We start from the raw sequence: 18,099 nt of genomic DNA, 5'->3' as shown, positions 1-18,099 counted from the left end.
TCTTATTTCGTAAGTTAGAAGGACTATGAATAACGTAACGATTCTTCATATCCTAGTTTACTTTTCTCTCGAGAAACTATTTGATTTGACAAACAAAAACAAAAGAAATCTTTTTATTTCTAGCCTAGAAAGAAAAAAGAAATTCGATCAAAAAGAAAAAGAAAAAGAAATATAGAAGGCGGTGGGCGTTGATTGGAAGCAGGAGAAGATAAGGCCAGCCCACGTCATGAAACCTTCACTCAGACTCCAATCCACATCGCGTTCGCCACAACACCTCCTCCTTACGTGTCCTCCTATCCCCTCCCCTCCCCTCCCCTCCCTTCTTCTTCCTCTTCCTCTTCCTCTTCCTCTTCCTCTTCCAGACAAACCCGCGCCAACACTTTCCATTTATATCCAATTTCCCCTCTCTGGATAATAATCAGAAAATCAAAATTTCGTCTCCAACCCAAACCCCCCTCTCATCTCCCTCCACCTGTCCCAATCTCCCCAAAATCTCATTACAAAAGCGCAGAAAAAATAACAGAACCGGAGACCCAACCTAACCGCTGTAATAGATATACTTCTCCCCCTATCCATTTGCCTCGTTTTTAGCAATCCCCAATTACTCTCCAACTTTTCCAATTCCTCCCCTCCCTCCCTCCTCTGTTGACTGCACCACCTCATATCAATCTTCTTCTTCCTCCTCCTCTCAAAACCCGATTTTTTTTTCAAGATGATGAGAAGGCAGCAGCAGCATCATCATCAAGATCAACAATCGAGGGTGTTCTACGAGCTTTCCACTCTCGTCCTCAGCCTCCTCCGATCCCCGCCCACGCCGATTCAGTTTTCCGATCAGTCTGCGGCGGTTGCGTCCATGAATTCTGGTTCACAGCAGCCGATGATGACGATGACCGGCTCTTCGTCTAGGAGGGTGGCGGCTCCGGCGGCGCAGATCTCGCCGGCGGGGTTCGCGTCGCTGATGCTTGGGATTTCGATGGCGCTGATGCTGTGTGGATCGGTGACGTTCTTTATTGGGTTCTTGCTGATGCCGTGGGTGTTGGGGTTGGTTATGGTGTTTTATGTGGCCGGAGTTGTGTCTACTCTATCTGTTCTGGGGAAGTCGATTCTTTGTTACGCCTCGCCACCGCCGCCGACGTCCCCGCGGAAGGAGATACCCGGTAAATATTCATTGCTTTGCTTGGTTGTAAATTATGTGATTTTACTTTTGTAAATTCTTAGATTTTTTTATTTATTTGTATGATTCTGTTGCTTTGTTGCCTGCGATATTATCCAAATGGTTTGTCTGTTTTGGTATTTGTTTTGTTTTTGGAGGAATTAGGGGAAGATATTTCAGGATAGATTATTCTAACGAATGACGATTTTGATGTCAAATTGACTAAAATTGGATTCAAATGGTGATTGGCATGTACTAGCCTAATATGTATACTCTTCATCTCAAAGAGTGTTAGGAATACCCAGAAATCTGTTTTCATTTTTTTTTTTTTTGAATGAAAAAAATGAAGCAAGAAAGTATTTGCCGATAAAATACATATTTGAAAGATGTAATGAGGAAGACAGAAAGTGCTAGGTATAGTTTCTTTGGCTAAATTGACTAACTATTAATGTGTCCGCCAAGTTACCTCTCTGCACTGTGTCTAATTTCCCTCCTTTCTGTTTTCCTTTGCCCTGTATGTGGCTTCACCAATAACAGATAAACCCACATTCTTCGACAGCTGCTACTATTATGCCAAACTTCCAACCTTCATCCACCAAATAATAATGTCTCTTCCATGCGAAATCTGATTGATCAAAAAAGGTACTAACATCTGGTTTTCCTATTGGATTTACAAAAGGTACTAACTTCATGTATGATTGAATATCTTTGTGAATGTTCCTGCTTACCTAGTGATTGTCAAGTATCTGATATGTTAATGTCATGTCAGCTGCTGTTTAGTGTTTTTGTGGGATTCTAATTGGTTAATCTGTCTAGTCCTGCTAGAAGTTACTGGCACTGAATTAACGCTGTGAGGCTATTATGAATAGGTTACTAGGATAAGCCAAGGTTTGACACTAGAGATAGGTATGTGTGATGAGAGAACAATGCTAGTGCAGCGTTCGATGAGTAGGATTGTTCGGTTGGATCTACTGAGCTAAGCATGAAACATTTGGCTTGTAAAAAATTTACCTCTCTTGGTGTGATCTTGGGGATTGAGAATTTGAGATTGATGTATATAATACTCTGTTGGCATCTGTATTCTGTTTATAGATATCCAGGAAATAATTACAGTGATGCGGTGAGGAATATATGCTCACATGTATGGCATTTAGACAATCAATCCTGTTCTTTTCTCTTTGTTAATCATCAGATGAATGCATTTCTTTATCATGATCTGCGATAGTTTAATACTCACTTGTAAGATCTCTACTGCTGCAGCATGGAAGTTATAGTGATCAAGAGGAGAGGAGGTGTTACACGAGAAAGAGTTGATATGTTTATTGAAAGGGGCAGAGCAGAGCATCTGAAACGCTGTTGCGAGTGGAGTGCTGCATATAGGAGGAACAAATGAATGTATAGGCAATTCAGGATGAAATTATATAATGGATCGATCAAGCTGAGAGATCTTGAAGTATGGGTGATGCATGAACAGTGGATAATGTTTTTATTAATGTTCTACTGAGTATGTCGATCATATGGCTTCTAATAGTGAATTGTTCAAGGATATCATCATGATATTAAGTACCACTTCTTTTCCACCCAAATACAATGAATTCATACTTGTGAGGAGAGATGGGAGGGAGGCTGTTCCAGTAAATATCACTATTCTCTTTAGTTCTCAGATTTGTAAAACTTATTCCTTTTGTCATTTTTCTGGTAAAGGATCAGTCACTGTCTTCAGACTATGATTCATGCTCTTCATTTCTTTAAGAAAACCTTCCGAGTTGCTTTTCTTACGTTTAATACATAGATTTTTCAACGATTGGCAATCGGTTTCAGCTATGAGCATATGACTTGATGCTTATGGCTAACATGTAATTGAAAATCCCAATTAGAACAAGTCGTGAAATCCAATGTGAAAAACCGGTTGCACCGAAGTGTAAGCCAGCCAATGACCATCCCAATGTCACAAAGGGAGAAGCAACAAGAACCATCTTGCCGAAGGAGGAATGGCACTTCCTGACAGAGAAAGGTATTGCAATCTTCCAGGGTTCGAATCAAAAGGCGTGAAGTGTGAAGTAACAACTAACAAGCTAAGGTCCAAAACCAATTGCTACTTAACTTGTTTAGTTTTGCACTCAACAATACCAGACTTCATGATTTTCCTGACTACGGAACTACCGTGAATATGGACATGGCTGACAACATCACACCAATGAAATGATATGAATCAAACGAGCTAGAGAAGTGAAGAGTCGTTATACTCTGGTAATAAACTTATAGATGAATAAGCAGCTGCAGTCAACTGTTGAAAAAGTAGCAACCTTTTTATAAAGTTAATTATAGCAATAGTAAAACATACTTAAGAGAATGAACTGAGAGACAGTTGCTGGCTAATGATGGTGGTCATCCGGTGTAGATGTGGACGCCGATGGCGATGAGGAAGATGGTGATGAGGCCAAAGAAGATGATGGTGTGGACAAGGATGGATAGTCCACTGGTCTGCATGTTGCCAAACTCCACCACCCTGCTCTTCCCCGGCAGCTGAAACAGTAGCCCCGGACTTAACAGCACAAACAACACCACCGCGATCACCACCGGTCCCCAATCTGCCATTACCAGTACGTACTGCAATTTATCTACTTCTGTGAATGTGTACTTTGTATATATATGTAGTTGAAGCTGTCAACTTAGGAACCAAGACTTGATGTTTTTCTTGCTAAGCTAGCAAAGCTATATATAGTGCATCAAAAAGTTGAAGGAAGAATGTGTTAGCAACTAAGCTACGGAAGTAAGGAATATACAAAAGAGAGTAATCAGAGTATTAGTGTAGTGTAGTATAAATGTGTATGATCAGATAGTCGGTGCCTTGTGGTTGGATGCAACAGACACATGGAGCAAAGTGACATGGTCTTGAAAATGAACCCTTTAAAGTTTAATTAACAGGTGTTGATAGTCTTCCCTATGATTTAGACAACTTATACAGAGAGTTAACTAATCCCTCTATTATAATTTCCTTTTCTGGTCTTTACTTGCAGTATAGGTTCTTCACCACGTCTCCTCATGGTGATGAAATGAACATCACTTTAATTAGGATAAGATGCATATGCAATATGAAAGGAGTATGCTGATTAGTTAAGCTTTTTCCATAAAACAAAGCCATAATTAGTGAGTAGAAACTCACCCACTCAAACGGCTAAAGAGGCTAATGGCTTTCTGTTATACTCTATACATGGCCTGCTGGACTTGTGCTCCCCTAGTTTTTAACTAGAGCTAGAAGACTCACAAACTCACAACTCACAAATCTCTGATATAACACCTGTGTAGTTTCAGAAATTAAGTTTCGGTTTCGCGCGTGATCTTGCGGATCACACAAGCATTTACTTGAAGAAGTTGATTGAGAATTTGAGAGCAAGTTTTCTCATGAATTAGCAACGTTTGCTTTGATATGTAAAATAGAAACTCAGTAGATACTAGATAGAGAATCTGGTTGATTCCTCCATTCTATTCTCTTATGTACGTTAAGCTTTATTGATTTGACTTGTTTGGTTGGAGATTAGAGAGCAATACTGACTGGATGGTTCTAGCTTAAGCTTCTTTCAAGTCTCTGAGACCTCAACAATCAACATGCAGGTAAATTTACTGCAAAACTGGTTGCTGGCAGGTCCTAGTTAACTGCATAGTCCTTCATACAAAATGTTTCTATTTACACCTTAATAATTGAGGCGACTTATATGAATTATATGGACCACCTCCACATTTTATGTGAGGAAAGCTGGCTAAGCCAATGAGCAATGAAATAGGCACATCCAAACCAGAACCATATATTCAATCACTTACTTAATTGCTAGATATTTTCACAAACTCAATCAACACTAACTTCATTCATCAAAGGACACAAATTAATTGGTGATCAAAACAAGTTTTAACTATTATTCAAATAGAAGAGGATCACTCCAGTGGTATCAATACCCAACAAACATAACTGGAAAATATAAAATTGGTACGTAAGAGTTAACAACTTAACACTACTACACTTTGTTCTTCCCGAATTGTTTGGTTAAGTAACTAGCTAGCTAGTACTTAACCAAGGTAAAAGTGGACCTTGATGGCCAACAAGAAGACGCAAATGAGAGCAAAGTAGAGGAGGGAGTGAACCATTATGGCCGCGCCGCTGGTGTGAAAGCTCCCAAACTCCACACATCCATGCCGCCCCGGCACCTGGAACAGTAGACCCGGTGACAACAGCACGAACAGCACCACCGCAATAAACACCGGTCCCCAGTCAGACATGGTGACAATCGATCCTTCACCTCACTAGCTTGTTTGCCTCGCAAGAAACCTACTCCGGAAAGCAAACAACAGTACTGCACTTAGTATGACGAGATGTTGCTACAATGAAGAATGGGAATGGGAATAGTATATATAGTGGAGAAAACTTGGATAGGAAGGAAAGACGAGAGTGAAAGAGAGGATAAAGAGTGTGTGTGGGTGTGGAGGTGGGAGGAGGGTTAGGGAAACAAGTTACTTGGATTCATTCCCGCCGTCCCATTATGTGTTGGAAATGCCATGTGAGTACGTGACAGACAAGGTTGATGGATCATATATCAGCTGCTAAGCTCCATGGACGCCCTTGCTTTCTTCTTTCTTCTGTTTCTTTCTCATTAATGCTGCTGGTGACCCGTCACAACCTTCACGAAAATTACCAGCTATATAACACGCAAATTTTAGTGGAAACGACATTGTTGAAGATATGACATGAACTATGCAAAGTCTTGATGTGAATTAACTAGATGATGATCCAAATTTCTCCCAGAATCTCAGCACGTATATTATCGACTTGTAAAATCAACTAGTTCACATCAATTTTGTTGAAAAATAAAGTTTCTCAAGTTTGCGGTTTAACTCTCACTCCAAATCTCTCTTAAAAGATGCAAACATGATTAAATTCGAAACGGGTCATAAACCGCACGTTATTGATAAATAAAGTGTCTTATGATGTTCATATAAAATCACGTAGTAAAAAAGTTTCACAACTTCAGAAAATCTGCTGAAGATTTAAAAGCTATCGAGTATATTGTTAGTGCTCTTATAAATAAACTCCGATTGTGGGATTATCAAAGCCGCACCAAAAATTTTCTGACAAGGCAATAGCTAGTGACCAAAAATGCTTGTTTGATTAGTATTTTCAAGAAGACTAAAACGACTCCAGAGCTCTAGAGCTAGACAGCTAGTTAAGTAACAAACAAATACTCTGGCATTAATAATTGAATTACATGTGGTGCTTGTCATGTTCAATCTGCCATTACTGAAGATTCTATATACTCCCCTAGTTCCAATTTGCACCAAATCCATAATATTCATTCATGTGATCACATTTGTCATCAATTTCAGCGCACTGCAATAGTGCAATATATAGTTTTAAACTTTGACATTTAGGTGATGATGCATAGATGCCACATCAACTTAACCTCAAAACCCGGTCAACTGCTCAAGAACACCAACAAATGCAAAGCATAACAACAACTCATCTCAGAGTTCATCACAGTAATCAAAACGTACTTGCACTATTTCTTTACCTAATCTAACACTCAAATATGGTTCTAAAAAACGCCGCCCATGGCCGCCTAGGCACTGGGCGGTAGGGGACCGTTCTGATTTTGCATAAATCGTCAAAGCTGGACGCCAGCGCAAAAAACGGCCACCTAGGCGGGCTGGCTGGGTGGCCCGATTATGTTTTTTTTTTTTAACCTATCGGATGAAGAGGAAGAAGATGAAATAGACTTTGAGTTTGAGACCGACACAGAAGAAGTGCAAAAGGGATATGGAGAAGAAGAATTTGAGGCATAGGCTAGCAAGAATCTAATTTGTTTCTTTTAAATTGTTTTTTTTATATAATTTCTAAGAACATTGTTGTTGAACATTTTGTCTATTTTTGAATTATTTTTTCTATTTTAGAACATAATAATGCTTTTTATAAATTTTATTTATATAATTATTTTAATTAAATAAATAAAAAATATAGAAAATAAAAAACCGCCTAGGCGCCCGATTAATCCTTTGGGCGTTAGGCGCTGGCTGTTCGCCCGATTAACGGCTAGCGTTTTTTAGAACCTTGCACTCAAATGACAACATTATAAAACATAGAGGTTTACGATTGTTGAATAAACCGAGCGCGAAAAGAATTTAATTACCTAAGTATGTTAGTTCACATAGTGACCAAATGAATAACATTGTTAATCCTCTTATACACGTTCCATTCTCATAAGCTCTTAGAAATAGGGCAAAGTCATTGTCTACTTTGTCAACCAATAATACCCCAAAAGCAGCTTCGTTTTATGTCCAAACTATCCAAGAGCACTAGAGGACACTCCGTTGCCTCACAATTTCATCCCAAATCATCCTTTTCGTCACAATAGGAAAACACGATTGACATCCCACTTTTTCACGACTCCAATTGAAACTAGGCAGCAGCTTCTCAATTTTCTTTGAAAAAGCGACTTTTGGTTATGAGTACCTATTTTTGAATGTGTTTCTATGATTAGCTTCACGCCTTTTCTTCTCAATGCTGGTTGACATTTTTCTGTCTGAATGGGGTGAGTCCGATTAGATGGTTTGATCTAATCAGTGCCTCAATAGACTAATAAATCACCATTGTTAGAATTTGATTATCAATTTGTGCACATCACACCGACAAGATCTTTGTCAATATGTCTAGCTACCCACTTAATGTAATTTTACATTAATAACTCTATAATAACCTATATTTTCACGAAACAAGTTGGTAAAGTAGTGTTCATCTAATCAATTAGTAAACACGGCGTATAAATACACAATGTAATTCAAGACCGGTTTGACACCCCATATTCCACACCTAAAATTCCCTCCGAAGGAATACCGCCAAGGGCGACACCTTTTGCACGTTTTCTATTGTATAGGCGAATCTATGGAAAAAAAATCTTATCAGATTCATGCCACCTCAGCACACACTCTGTTTTCATTAAGAGAATGTCAAAAATACCCTACTGATTATAACCGCCAATCACAGCTTGCCACGTCAGATGACACGAAGCTACAAGGTAGCAGCAGATTTTATTCTAGTTCAGTTTGTTACAACCTTGTTCATAGTCGTCCCTCTGGTCGTTTCGTCTTGGTCGCGCTGTCTCTGTCGGATTTCAAACCCCGCACCGTTCAGTAGAACTAGTCCGAGATAACAAAGTTCCCGGCGTGATCCCGGTTCTCCTAGGTTTTCGGGTTCTCCGGTCTGTCTCGACCGGTTTCGTCCAGCTGGTCAAGTTCAAGTCTTTTGTTTCTGTTTCAGTGAAGTGAATTGTGTCTCCGGTTCCGGATGAGCACAAGTCAAACGCTTTCTGCTCAGGTCGTTCAGTTGTGAATTTACCGAATTGGACACGATGCAGTCAGGTATTGTACTGACCTTGTTTCGATTATAATTCATGAGAAAAGAGTGATGTAGTTACTAGTGATCAGTCGATTTTTGAGGTTGAAAAATGCCGTCTGTATACAATTAGATTCGGATGTTTAGGGGTTTAGAGTATGTTAATTAGAGCTTAATTTACACATAATATTTAGAGTATAGAACCATCAATTTGCACATTTTGTTGTTTGTTTCTGTAAGAAGCTTATGATATCTGGTTGTTAATGTAATTAAGGGAGGGGAGAAATTTTAGTATATCTGCTGCAAGTTATTTCATTATAATGTTGAATTGGGTTTCCAGAGTCTAATCAGCTGTCTTTTCGACTTTTCCAGAGTCTAATCATTGTGATCAAGTAATGAGCCAGTGAGAAACTGTTTGACATGTATTATTTTGTGTATGAAGTCTCAGGATATGACATTAACGAGCTCTTTCAAGAAGCTCAAAGCCGGTGGCTGAAGCCGGCCGAAGTGCTGTTCATATTGCAGAATCATGACAAGTATAAGGTCACCCCAGAGCCTCCTCAACAACCTGTTAGTAAGTGTCGAAATGCATTCTTCTTGTTTCTATTGAATTGGGACCGCGGCTTATCCATTGAAGTTGTACTTACTATTCAGTGCACTTTGTAACAGGTGGTTCTTTGTTTCTTTTTAACAAGAGGATCCTTCGGTTTTTCCGTAGAGACGGGCACAATTGGCGTAAAAAGAGGGATGGGAGAACTGTTGGTGAAGCGCATGAACGGCTTAAGGTTCGTTACAGCAGTCTAGTAGTTGCACTTAAAGTTTTCTTTTTATAAAGGTCAGGCGTTCATCACATATTGTCGGCTATTTATGAAATGAGGGATACTCTTGAACAATTTCAGTGACTAGTAGAATAGAGAATAGATCCTGCTTTCTTTTGCTCTGGTTCGTACTGAGGTCAGTGTAGTCCAATGTTTCAGTTTGAGTAATGATGTTTCATATGCATGATTAGGTTGGAAACGTTGAGACATTAAATTGTTATTATGCGCATGGGGAGGACAATCCAAATTTTCAGAGGCGCAGCTATTGGATGTTGGATCCGTGAGTATGCTTGTTATTAATGTAGATTACATTTCCTTAGTAATAATCTGTTGAAATATTCGTTCAAAATCTCATACAAATTTATGCAGTCTTAATTTTATTTTATTTTTAATCATAGTAAAAATTGAGAAATATGTCTGAATATTGCAAAAAATCTTAGTTTTATCTTCATTTATGTTATCATGGACAACATATTTGAATAGATTTCTCACAAGTCCTTGTGTATATTTATTTTGCAGGGCATCTGATCACATTGTTCTCGTTCATTATAGGGAAATTAGTGAGGTGAGTCTTTAGAACTTCCCTATAAACAAGGCATATCTCACTCACTCTTGTTTTTAGACCAAAGCTCTGCACCTCTTTAATGTGGCATCCACTGATCCCCTTTCATGTTCATACTAAAGAAACAAGTCCATCCTGCTTGAATATTTTTATCCGTGAACTTTCCATTAGAGCATGTGAACAGTTTTCAGGACTGCACGTTGCTCTCAGTGATAACTTATCATATGATGTAATGATGAATGAGCATTTTTAGATGAAATTTTACTGCGTACAATATGTTTGCCGTTTTTTTATTTTTTATTTTTTTGGTATTGCTATTGTTCTACCAATTGATATAGCACCTAGTGGTCTTTTTGAATTGACATCAGTGCTTGCAATGATGTATTTCAGGTGAAGCCCAGTCCTGGATCTTTCATACAATCACCAGTATCCTCTTCTTCCTTAAGCCAGAGTCCGATCTCAAATACTACACAACATCCAGGATCTGTCTCCATGATTAGTGAATTGTATGAACCTTATACAAGCCCAGGTTCTGTAGAAGTTAGTTCAGATCTAGTCATCAAGAATGGAAGAGAGAGCGTAGATAACTTATATAGAACAGGAGAGTCAGATAGTTCATCTAAGGCTGATGTTAGTCAAGCTTTGCGGAGACTAGAAGAGCAGTTAAGTTTAAATGATGATAGCTTCAATGAATTTGTGGATGATAATCCAAATGGTTCAGATATCCCGGAATACTCCGGTGATCAATTTACTGCCTTCCATGGACAAGAACATATTGTTCACGATGAGTTCTATAGTGGACATTCTCTGATGCAAGGGAATGCTGACAATAGTTCAGATATCTTGGATTACCACAGTGATATCGTCAATCAGGATCCGTTTACCTCCTTCCATGGACCAGGACACATCGTAAATGATCAGTTTTACAGTGCACGTTCTGAAATGCAAAGTAATGTAGACCTTAGTGGTAAACATCATCAATTCAATGATCATGAATTTTCAGACGGAAACAAAGAATCGGCATCTTGGAAAGAGGTTATGAATTCATCTGAGACGTCATCAATTGTCAAGTCACAGGATACAGGCTTGTCTACATTGGACAGAAATGTGAGTCTTACTAAAAATTTATAGTCATCTATGTTCACATTGCTGTCCTCTTTCAATCTTTTATTGCTCAGATATATGTTTGGGAGGGTCAATGAGTCTTTGCCTTTTAAGTTTTGTACGTGTTTTATTTATGCCTTGATTCCATGTGTCCCTTTTGAATGAATGTAGCCATTGATGCATTGTTATTACCAACTGCAACAGGAAAAGCTATCTTCTTCATTGACTGGTCCAAATGGGGTGTTCGAATATCGTGAGTGCCTACACTCTGTTAGGAAAATGTTCAGCGCTGCATGATTTGCTTTTCTCATTTTTTTTTTTAAATGTAGTGGTTTAACACTGCACCTATCACACACTTTTCAGCCTCCGACAATCTTTACATGTTACCAGCTTCTTTATCACGGCCTCAAGAAGTTGAAAGTTTCAAGATTTCTCCATATTCGTCTGCGATAGAAAGACATTCAGACTACTTTACATCATTTTTTGAGCAAGGCCATACGGGAAGTCTTGATTCAGATATCAGTTTGACTGTTGCACAAAAGCAAAAATTTACAATCCGGGAAATTTCTCCAGAATGGGGTGACGCCAACGAACCTACAAAGGTGTGCTTCTTACTCTGGAATCCTCTCCTTGCTTGTTTAATAAATGTGCTAGTTTCTGAGCATCCTATAATCATATGCATGTGTCTGCTGCTTAGTAGAGTTCTTATTTAACTGGTCTTCATTTCTATGCATCACCTTTGACGATATGAATGATATTACATATTGGTGGGAAATTAGATATGTGTAGTAGACCTAATGGCTAAGCCTCTGTCAAGTTCAAATTATTCTCAATTGTCTTACTACCAAATATCTGATCATAGGTTCCTCTAATGCTGCCAACTAGCTTTTGGTCTAGTAAGGCATTTCTCTCCAACAATGTGTATAACAAGTTTTGTAGTTTAGATCCCAGGTCTTGATAACCAGATATCCATATATGTTTTCTCTTTCAACAAAAAAGAAAAGAAAGATATATATGTATGCTCCTGTGATGGAGGTTTATTTTTGGGTTAGTCTTAAGACACAACTCATAGTCCAAATTCTATGCAGGTCATTGTTATTGGATCTTTCCTGTGTGATCCATCAGAATCTGCATGGACTTGTATGTTTGGCAACGTTGAAGTTCCTGCTCAGATCATTCAGGAGGGCGTAATCCATTGTGTGGCTCCACCTCACCTTCCTGGGAAGGTGACAATCTGCATTACTTCAGGGAATCGTGAGTCCTGCAGTGAAGTTAGGGAATTTGAGTATCGCGTTAAGAGCAGTAGCTCTACTCCAAACAATTCACCTCCAAAAGAATCTGGTAGGAGTGCAGAAGAACTTTTATTACTTGTCAGATTCGCTCAAATTCTCTTGTCTGATTCATCAGTGCAGAATAGAGACACTGTCGAGTCTGAGTTTGTGAGAAAATCAAAAGCTGATGATGATACTTGGGGTAGTGTTATTGAGGCTCTCTTAGTAGGCAGTGGAAGTTCATCTAGTACCATATATTGGCTTCTGGAAGAGTTTCTAAAAGATAAGTTGCAGCAATGGCTTTCTTCCAGATCCCAGGGACTTGACCTGACAGATTGTGCCTTATCTAGAAAAGAGCAAGGCATGATACACATGATTGCTGGGTTGGGCTTTGAGTGGGCATTAAACCCATTACTCAATCTTGGAGTCAATATAAATTTCCGGGATATAAATGGGTGGACTGCTCTACATTGGGCTGCGCGTTTTGGAAGGTAAGAAATGTTCTTTTCTTTTTTGGTTGTTCCTTATTCAAGATTGAGCAAAGGAGTAATATAAATGGATTACTGCATTTTATGTGACTGTCATAACATGTTGATATCACAAATTCACAAGGAAAGGAATTAAGGATCACAGAAATTAGCGAAGATTGATCATGGTTGTGAACTCGTCATTCTTATTCTGAGATCAGATTTATCTGTAACTTTAGGACTAAGATTGATTTACTAGGAAACGATATGTATGTATTTGTTCTCATATAGGATAGTTCTTGTTATGCACCATTGAAAGTTGGTTCTTCTTATAGGGAAAAGATGGTTGCTGTACTTGTTGCTTCTGGTGCATCAGCTGGAGCAGTGACAGACCCCAGTTCTCAAGATCCCATAGGCAAAACACCGGCATCTATTGCAGCCATCCATGGGCATAAGGGACTTGCTGGTTATCTTTCAGAGCTAGCACTCACTAGCCATCTGTCATCCCTTACACTGGAAGAAAGTGAGATTTCCAGGGGCTGTGCTGAGCTTGAAGCAGAAATAACAGTAAATAGCATCTCAAAGAGTAACCTGGAGACTAATGAAGACCAGGCCCCACTTAAGAACACCTTAGCTGCAGTCCGGAATGCAGCACAGGCTGCTGCCCGCATACAATCAGCTTTTCGGGCACATTCTTTCAGAATGCGACAACAGAAAGAAGCTGGTGTCACTATAGACGATTATGGTATCAGTTCAGAGGACATACAAGGCCTTTCAGCTCTGTCAAAGCTAACCTTTCGTAATCCACGTGATTACAATTCAGCTGCATTATCTATTCAGAAGAAATACCGAGGCTGGAAAGGCCGCAAGGATTTCCTGGCGCTCCGCCAGAAGGTTGTCAAGATACAGGTACCCTCATTTTCTAACTTGAAGTTGAGAGTTACTTGTTTCATCGTCATTATCATCGGCAAAGCTCCCTCAATTCTGGAACTGCGAGATGTGCATGTATATAAATTGAAAGTAGTGGAAATACTCTGATCATTAAATTGTATCATCAATATCCATTTTTGCAGGCATATGTGAGAGGTTATCAAGTTAGGAAGCACTACAAGGTAATCTGTTGGGCCGTTGGGATTCTGGACAAAGTTGTACTAAGGTGGAGGAGAAAAGGAGTCGGTCTGCGTGGTTTTCGGAATGAGGCAGAATCCACCGAAGAAAGTGAAGATGAAGATATCCTCAAGGTGTTCCGCAAACAGAAAGTCGATGGAGCCATTGATGAGGCTGTCTCACGGGTATTGTCCATGGTCGAGTCGCCAGAGGCCCGTGAGCAATATCAGCGCATGCTGGAGAGGTACCATCAAGCTAAGGTAAGCAACATCAAGACAAAAATTTGATGTCAGTAGCGAGTTATCGACTTGCATTAAACTAATGGGAAGTACTTGTCTCAACTCTTGCAGGCTGAATTGGGTAGCACCAGTGGTGAAGCAGGAGCACCAAACTCCCTCTCCCTCGAGGATTTCGTCAATATGGAAGACATAGATATGTATCAGTTTTCATAGAGGCAAAACTCTCAGCATTCTAAGTTTCTAACTCGTGTTGTCTTCTGTTAACCAAAATTTCTGATCACTGGGTAGATGATGGTTTTTGAGTTCAGTTCTGTACATATAGAACCAGTTTCATGTATACGAGTGATGATTGATATGTAACTTCTGTAAATGCTCTCCTACTACTATGTATGGAACTTTGGTTTTCATGTGAATCCTTAGCACTGTAAACGGTAACCCAGCTTCCTTATCCAATAATTTGCCTCGTTGGCATGTTAATCGGCGCCGCCCACCATTATTAGAAAAAATGGAAAGAGCCAACCTCACCACGCCACGACCGGGGCAAGTGCCACGTGTCTAGACAATAATGACATGAAAAGTTTTTGGTTCTTTGGTAGTAGTCGAGTCTGGAATGGCAAGTTGCAAAAGCCCTCTGATTTGACTTGTTCTTCTTCTTCTTCTTCATTTTCTGGGAGATATTCAGAAACCTCCAAATCACCATAGCAATGGAATCCAAGGATCAGAATGTGGAGCTGATTGACGAGGCGATCAGGAGGCTTTTGGAGGAGAGGAAAAGCAGAGGAGCCGCCGGGGAGAGCTTTTTCCAAGGCGAGGATGATAAAGACGACCACCTCCTCCTCTCCCGGTTGCTCTCTCAGGTTTCGGTCACTGATCTCACCTTTAAGTTTCTCATTGCTTTGTTTCCTTTCTATGAATATCTGTCTTCTACCTGTGTGTATAGATATGGTGAAACTATTTGATTTCCTTGTATGAATCCTATTCACAGTTGGAATCACTGAAAGAGGGGATTCATAAAGCCGAAGCTTTAACCGGACCGGGAGAGATAACAGCAGCAACCTCTGAAGGTGGTGGATTGGAGGCAAAAGATAGGAATGGCGGTGGTGGTGGTGGTGGTGAAGAATTTGACAAAGAGGAGATAGTGAAAGAGTTGAACAATTTGAAGAGACAAAACACCATCACGCATTGGCTTCTATCTGTGATGATAGTGCTGACTATAGCTTGGCAAGCCTCGGAGGTGACCATGCTCTTGAAAGTGAAGCATGGATTGAGTAACCCTTTCAGGTGCGTCGGGGGCCTGTTTTCGAGCTTGTTTTCAGGGGGTTCGGATCAAACTAGACAGAATGAGAAGCAAAAAAGCGATGCATTTTCTTCTCTCAAAATGCCTGAGCTCCCCTCTGTCACAGATGTTAGTATAAATGGTGAAAAACATCTTCATGCAACAAAATTTTAGTTTGTTAATTAAGACTCGAGGAGAGTTTGATTGTTCTGTATTTGCCTGCTTTGATTTGCTATATGAATAGGAGTGGAGCTAGCTAGCATTCCATTTATGCTCAGTTGATGTTTGTATAAAAATTGTTTCCTACTTTCCTGTAATTGGATTCAAGAAGAAATTGCTTTGTAGGAAATTCATTTCAGAATAAGAAGCGCAAAACCTCGACATTTCAGACTAGGAAAAACACGCATGTCAATGACCTCACAGCTATGCCCAAGCCCTGATAGGTGCTAAGGCATATCATACAAGTCTATTGTGTTAGAATAGCAAGGAAGGGGGAAAGAACACAACTCAGAAAGAATCACAAACCCCTGAACAATTCAGCAAAGTGCAAGTCATACCAATCATTCAAGAACCAAGGAAGCTTTCTTAGACACAAACCCCCAATACTGTATTCATTTAGATAATTACCCAGCAAAGGTAAAATATCAGCAAATCAACCAATAACAACCATAGTACCATACCATACCATCATCAAATCTTTGAATCTCAGAAACAAAACACTAAACTTGAGAAGAAAGTCCAGACTTTCCATTTAATTCGATATGTCTAGAACTAAACATAAGCAGAGAGGGCACACATAATCCCACCAGTTGTTGAATGTGGGTGATCAACCATTGTCTTCATGCATAGTTCAACCGGAAAATGTCATTGAAGACGTAAAAGCTTCCTTGTGGAGTAGGCATCAGATGGAACATCTGCAAGAAGAAAAACAGTAAGAAAAAAAGAGAAAATCATATATACCTACACCCCAGAATCTCCTAGTCAGTCACTCACATAGCAACACCATGTTTGAAGCAGGAAGACAAAGAAACCAACCCAGTTAAAACAAGCTTTAAGCCATGTCATTGAAGGGAAAGTGTTTCAACCAGTTTAATTCCAGTGATAAAACTTGTCCAAGACCGGATAGAAAACATAGTGACGTTAAGGAAAAGGCAAAGCAAGATCCTATACCTACAAAACAATTAAAAACAAAACCAAAAGAGAGTAAAGCTGGACAGAATCCTAAATTTGAAAAGGTATTGCCAAAAATAAAACTGCAACAAATACATAAAGCAAAACAATCAAGCTTTCTCACTTTGTTCTCAACTTATACAATTCAGAAGTATCATTGCCAAAAATAAAACTGCAACAAGTACGTAAAATTAAACAATCAAGCTTTCCGACTTAGTTTTCAACTTATACAACTCAGAGCCCAAACCATGGACTTCTGATTAGTGAAACTAGATTCAATAGCAAGTGTCTAGCAAGGATAGAGAGAAGAAAATGTGTTCACCCAGGCAATTTGTGTATCTTCCACAACAACCTCGATTAGTTATTCCTTTTTGCAGCAGGAAAAAAAAGAAAAAAGATTCACAATATAATGTGTTTTGATCTCTTAGTCGCCATTCACAATATTAATCCATGACTACCAACTTCTGGACCACAATGGAGCACACAAATTGCTTTAAAACCCATTAAAGTATGTTTACTTTCAGCACTATAGCCACCTATCCAATTTTAATCCACCGGTAGGTGGGTAACTGGTCACCCAAAAGATCATGACTGCAAGTATTAGACATGCAAACCTATTAATCAAAAGCAATTCAATCTTTTCTGGATGCACACGTGACCAGAAAGAAGAACCAAACACACACACCTAGCTGAGGTTAGAAAACCCTACATTGACGTATACGAACACATCACACCTCAAAAGCAAACAAGAGCCAATCATCCAAAACCACAAAATCCATCTACCAAATAACTAATTACACACGCATCCCTCTTTGCTCACTATTAGCATGATAGGCTATATCCTGATCCTTGATATCTACACAGCCAAAAAATAGCATAACACTGTAAGCACACGCAGCGAATCTAAATGAAAATATACACAAACCACAAACAGCACACCGAAACTGATGCATCAAAATGCAGCAATCCGCTACTGCTTTGCATCCTCAACCCTAAATCCTAGAGCACACAAGCCGGAACTCTCCCAATCTCAACCTACACCCTAAATTCATGATTCTACTACTAAAAATCACGATTATATCAAATCGAAACAATATCAACAGTCGCAGACATCAATATAGCAACAGATCAACCCTAACAGAAACGAAATCGTAATGAAATCGCGAATCAAGAGCAGAGAAGAGATGGACCTGGCTGAACTTGAGAGCGTGCTGTTCGCCGGCGAGCTGGAGGTTGCCGCTGACGAAGACGAGCATACCGCCGGCGGGGCCAGAGGGCTGGCAATCGACGGTGGTGATGCTGTGCTGGCACTGCTGGAAAGGGAGGCTGGTGAGCTTAGCGACGATGTTCTGAGAGCCTTGGATCTTCTGGCCTTCGAAGGTCAACATGGAGCCCTCCTGGTACAGATTGGCTAGCGCCGCGCGGTTCGAATCGAACTGCGAGTAGTAGTGCTCCACGAATGCCTTAGCCACCGCGTCTGGATCCATCTCCGCCGCCGCCTTGCTGCGTTTCTAATAACACCTTGCTCTCTCTAACAAACAAAGACTCACCAAA

General features: G+C 39.8%; 4 protein-coding genes and 1 pseudogene across 6 annotated transcripts; 3 read left to right on the top strand and 2 right to left on the bottom strand.

Annotated features, from left to right (window-relative positions):
- Nucleotides 1–353: 353 nt before the first annotated feature.
- Nucleotides 354–2,895, top strand: LOC101314052. 2 transcript variants are annotated; one of them, XM_004310046.1, is made up of 3 exons: nt 354–1,157; nt 1,691–1,795; nt 2,414–2,558. In XM_004310046.1, exons 1-2 carry the CDS (start codon nt 713–715, stop codon nt 1,780–1,782), a joined length of 537 nt encoding a protein of 178 aa, XP_004310094.1. In that variant the 5' UTR covers nt 354–712; the 3' UTR covers nt 1,783–1,795; nt 2,414–2,558. The 2 variants fall into 2 exon arrangements, with proteins under 2 accessions (XP_004310094.1, XP_004310095.1); XM_004310047.1 differs by lacking the exon at nt 1,691–1,795 and having other exon boundaries at nt 371–1,157; nt 2,414–2,895.
- A 59-nt stretch (nt 2,896–2,954) lies between these two features.
- Nucleotides 2,955–5,712, bottom strand: LOC101313766 (annotated as a pseudogene). Its single transcript, XR_185522.1, has 2 exons — nt 5,219–5,712; nt 2,955–3,763 (listed from the first exon to the last, which is right to left on the bottom strand). The product of XR_185522.1 is annotated as an uncharacterized LOC101313766 (transcript).
- A 2,835-nt stretch (nt 5,713–8,547) lies between these two features.
- LOC101306402 (calmodulin-binding transcription activator 4-like) lies at nt 8,548–14,512 on the top strand. The gene is made up of 13 exons (XM_004310175.1): nt 8,548–8,557; nt 8,974–9,105; nt 9,201–9,316; nt 9,541–9,629; nt 9,869–9,914; nt 10,308–10,516; nt 10,547–11,018; nt 11,220–11,268; nt 11,379–11,617; nt 12,104–12,777; nt 13,089–13,662; nt 13,827–14,120; nt 14,211–14,512. Exons 1-13 carry the CDS (start codon nt 8,548–8,550, stop codon nt 14,310–14,312), a joined length of 3,006 nt encoding a protein of 1,001 aa, XP_004310223.1. The 3' UTR covers nt 14,313–14,512.
- An 81-nt stretch (nt 14,513–14,593) lies between these two features.
- On the top strand, nt 14,594–15,732 carry LOC101313476. Its single transcript, XM_004310045.1, has 2 exons — nt 14,594–14,956; nt 15,085–15,732. The coding sequence occupies exons 1-2, from the start codon at nt 14,804–14,806 to the stop codon at nt 15,547–15,549; spliced, it is 618 nt and encodes a 205-aa protein (XP_004310093.1). The 5' UTR covers nt 14,594–14,803; the 3' UTR covers nt 15,550–15,732.
- Nucleotides 15,733–15,893: 161 nt separating this feature from the next.
- On the bottom strand, nt 15,894–18,099 carry LOC101313180 (nuclear transport factor 2-like). Its single transcript, XM_004310044.1, has 2 exons — nt 17,736–18,099; nt 15,894–16,289 (listed from the first exon to the last, which is right to left on the bottom strand). The coding sequence occupies exons 1-2, from the start codon at nt 18,030–18,032 to the stop codon at nt 16,215–16,217; spliced, it is 372 nt and encodes a 123-aa protein (XP_004310092.1). The 5' UTR covers nt 18,033–18,099; the 3' UTR covers nt 15,894–16,214.

The sequence above is a fragment of the Fragaria vesca genome, unplaced genomic scaffold (genome assembly GCF_000184155.1).
Source record: "Fragaria vesca subsp. vesca unplaced genomic scaffold, FraVesHawaii_1.0 scf0513160_u, whole genome shotgun sequence".
In the NCBI taxonomy this organism is placed as follows: domain Eukaryota; kingdom Viridiplantae; phylum Streptophyta; class Magnoliopsida; order Rosales; family Rosaceae; genus Fragaria; species Fragaria vesca.
Note: the sequence above shows the minus strand (reverse complement) of the source record. Positions and strands in the feature narration are given on the sequence as shown.